The sequence below is a fragment of the Gopherus evgoodei genome, chromosome 1 (genome assembly GCF_007399415.2).
Source record: "Gopherus evgoodei ecotype Sinaloan lineage chromosome 1, rGopEvg1_v1.p, whole genome shotgun sequence".
Lineage (NCBI taxonomy): Eukaryota > Metazoa > Chordata > Testudines > Testudinidae > Gopherus > Gopherus evgoodei.
In genome coordinates this window covers 716,134-718,473 of record NC_044322.1, presented here as the reverse complement: position 1 = coordinate 718,473, position 2,340 = coordinate 716,134, and the positions used below count along the sequence as shown (strand labels likewise).

The window sequence follows — 2,340 nt, the reverse complement described above, 5'->3', positions numbered from 1 at the left end:
TCTATCCCGTTCTTTAGGAAACCAGTCATTGTCTTTGTTTTGCCTACTACTGAGAAGTGAGAGAGAACCAGTATCACACCTGTGTCTCCTGCTGGTGCCAGTTAAGCTTTTCCACACCAGAACGTAAAGGGATTATCGATGCATGAAGCATCATCAAATATGCAATTAGCATTAGTAGGGTCAGTTGTTCATAACTCATCTCTCTGAACAATGAAAAAGTCATTGCTCAGTGTGTAAAAAGGTCCAATCTCGTCACCCATGAGAACAGCCTCCAGCCACAAATTCAGTATCTCATATTAACTGTTGGGGGAAGAATTTGATAGAAGGGGAAGGATCGATTCCAGAGACAGGACCGTTTAGTCTACGGTCACTGTTTATCGCATTAGAGGTGCCTGAAAGCTTGTAAGCCGTACCCCCCGACCCTCTCCTCTCGAACCCTGAGCAGTTAGCCCCTAGGCATGTTTGCATTTCCCCTTTACTGTCAGCAATAGCCCTCCTCTACACCTAGAGGGCAGTTCTGGTATTGGTCCTGGCCCAGTAGCTAGTCCTTAATTGTCCTGCTAAATTCTTCACCCCTATTTATATTTACCTCTGTCATGACCTTTTGTTGCCATACAAGGAGCTGTACTGAGTATTTGAGTCTGGTAGATTTGGCAGGTTTCTGTGTGCTTGTGTCACGGGACTTTCCGTGTTTGTGTCTGTCAGCCTTTATCAGACAGACTCGAGCATTCAGCTGTTTAACACCTGCAAGGCTGTGGTTTCAGGGCTTCCTTGCATTTCTCTATTGGCACATTACCAGACCAACTCAATGAAGACAAAAGGTGACTGCCCACATTAACACTGTCTCTCCATCCAGGCATTCGTTTTGTGACCATCAACCTAGACTTTGGGCTCTCATGTCAGATTCCAACACAACCAGGTTCAGCAACCCCTCCACCTTCATCCTACTGGGAATTCCTGGCCTGGAGGAAGCCCACATCTGGATCTCCATTCCCTTCTGCACCATGTATGCCATAGCCATCTTGGGGAACTTCACCATCCTGTTCATCGTGAAGACGGAGCCGAGCCTCCATGTTCCCATGTACTATTTCCTCTGCATGCTGGCCATCACCGATCTGGTCCTATCCATGTCCACCCTGCCCAAAATGTTGAGCATTTTCTGGTTCAGTTCCAGGGAGATCAATTTCATTGCCTGCCTCACCCAGATGTACTTCCTTTGCAGCTTCTCTGTGATGGAGTCAGGGATCTTTGTTGCCGTGGCAGTGGATCGCTATGTGGCCATCTGCCATCCCCTGAGACATTCCACCACCATGACAAACCACATGGTGTTCAAGATTGGCCTGACCGTGGTGCTGCGTGGTGCCATTCTGGTACTGCCTTATCCCTTCCTGACAAGGCGGTGGCCATATTGCAGAACCAACATCATCCTGCATACGTACTGTGAGCACATGGCCATGGTGAAGCTGGCCTGCACCGAAACACGTGTTAATGGTTACTATGGTCTCTTTGTGGCATTCTTTGTGCCTAGTCTGGATGTGTTTTTTATTGCCGTGTCCTATATTCTGATCCTCAGGGCCATCTTCAGCCCCCCCACAAAGGATGCCCAGCTCAAGACTTTTGGGACCTGTTTCTCCCACTTCTGTGCCATCTTAACCTTTTACATCCCAGTTATCTTCTCCTCTCTCATGTACCATTTTGGCCATGATGTGGCCCTATGGTTTCATGTTGCCATTGCCAATGTGTACCTCCTGGTGCCTCCCATGCTAAACCCCATCATCTATGGGATAATGACCAAACAGATCCGGAAATGGCTTCTCCGGCTTGTTATTCATAAAGGGACCTAAAATTTTCCCCTGCTCTCAGACCGAGCTCCATGCAGAGCTGACTGGTGAGATGGTGCTGGGCCCTCTTTGCTGCATCACTGTCTGGACAGTCAAAGAGACATTAAATCCTTTCCTGGCTTACTGTGCTGTGTCAGTGTGATAAACTGGGAAATCGGTCTGTGTTCTACTCATTAACTCATAGGAATATCACCTTTTAATTGCTGGTAACTGGAACTTTGGGGCCCCACCCTCTGCCTGCCTCTTCCCCCAAGGCTGTGTTTCTGTTGTTCTCTCCTTTACTCCCATCCCCATCTGTCATAGGTTTCACCCCCAATCTGCTTAGACCCCAGACTGGGGGTTCCCTGCGTTTCACCACCCAGCCCAAAACTGAAAGCAAAAACCCCTCTAGCCGTCTCTCTTCCTCTTCCCCACAGCTCCTCCCCTCCCTTTGTCCAGTTTCCCAGGGAAAGGTGTCACCTGGCACCACCTCCTTCCTCACTCAGGTTACAAGCCCCGG

At 48.9% G+C, this 2,340-nt stretch overlaps 1 protein-coding gene across 1 annotated transcript; it reads left to right on the top strand.

Annotated features, from left to right (window-relative positions):
• Positions 1-896: 896 nt before the first annotated feature.
• LOC115647994 (olfactory receptor 52K1-like) lies at positions 897-1,844 on the top strand. The gene has a single exon (XM_030555039.1). The coding sequence runs from the start codon at positions 897-899 to the stop codon at positions 1,842-1,844; it is 948 nt and encodes a 315-aa protein (XP_030410899.1).
• Positions 1,845-2,340: the final 496 nt, after the last annotated feature.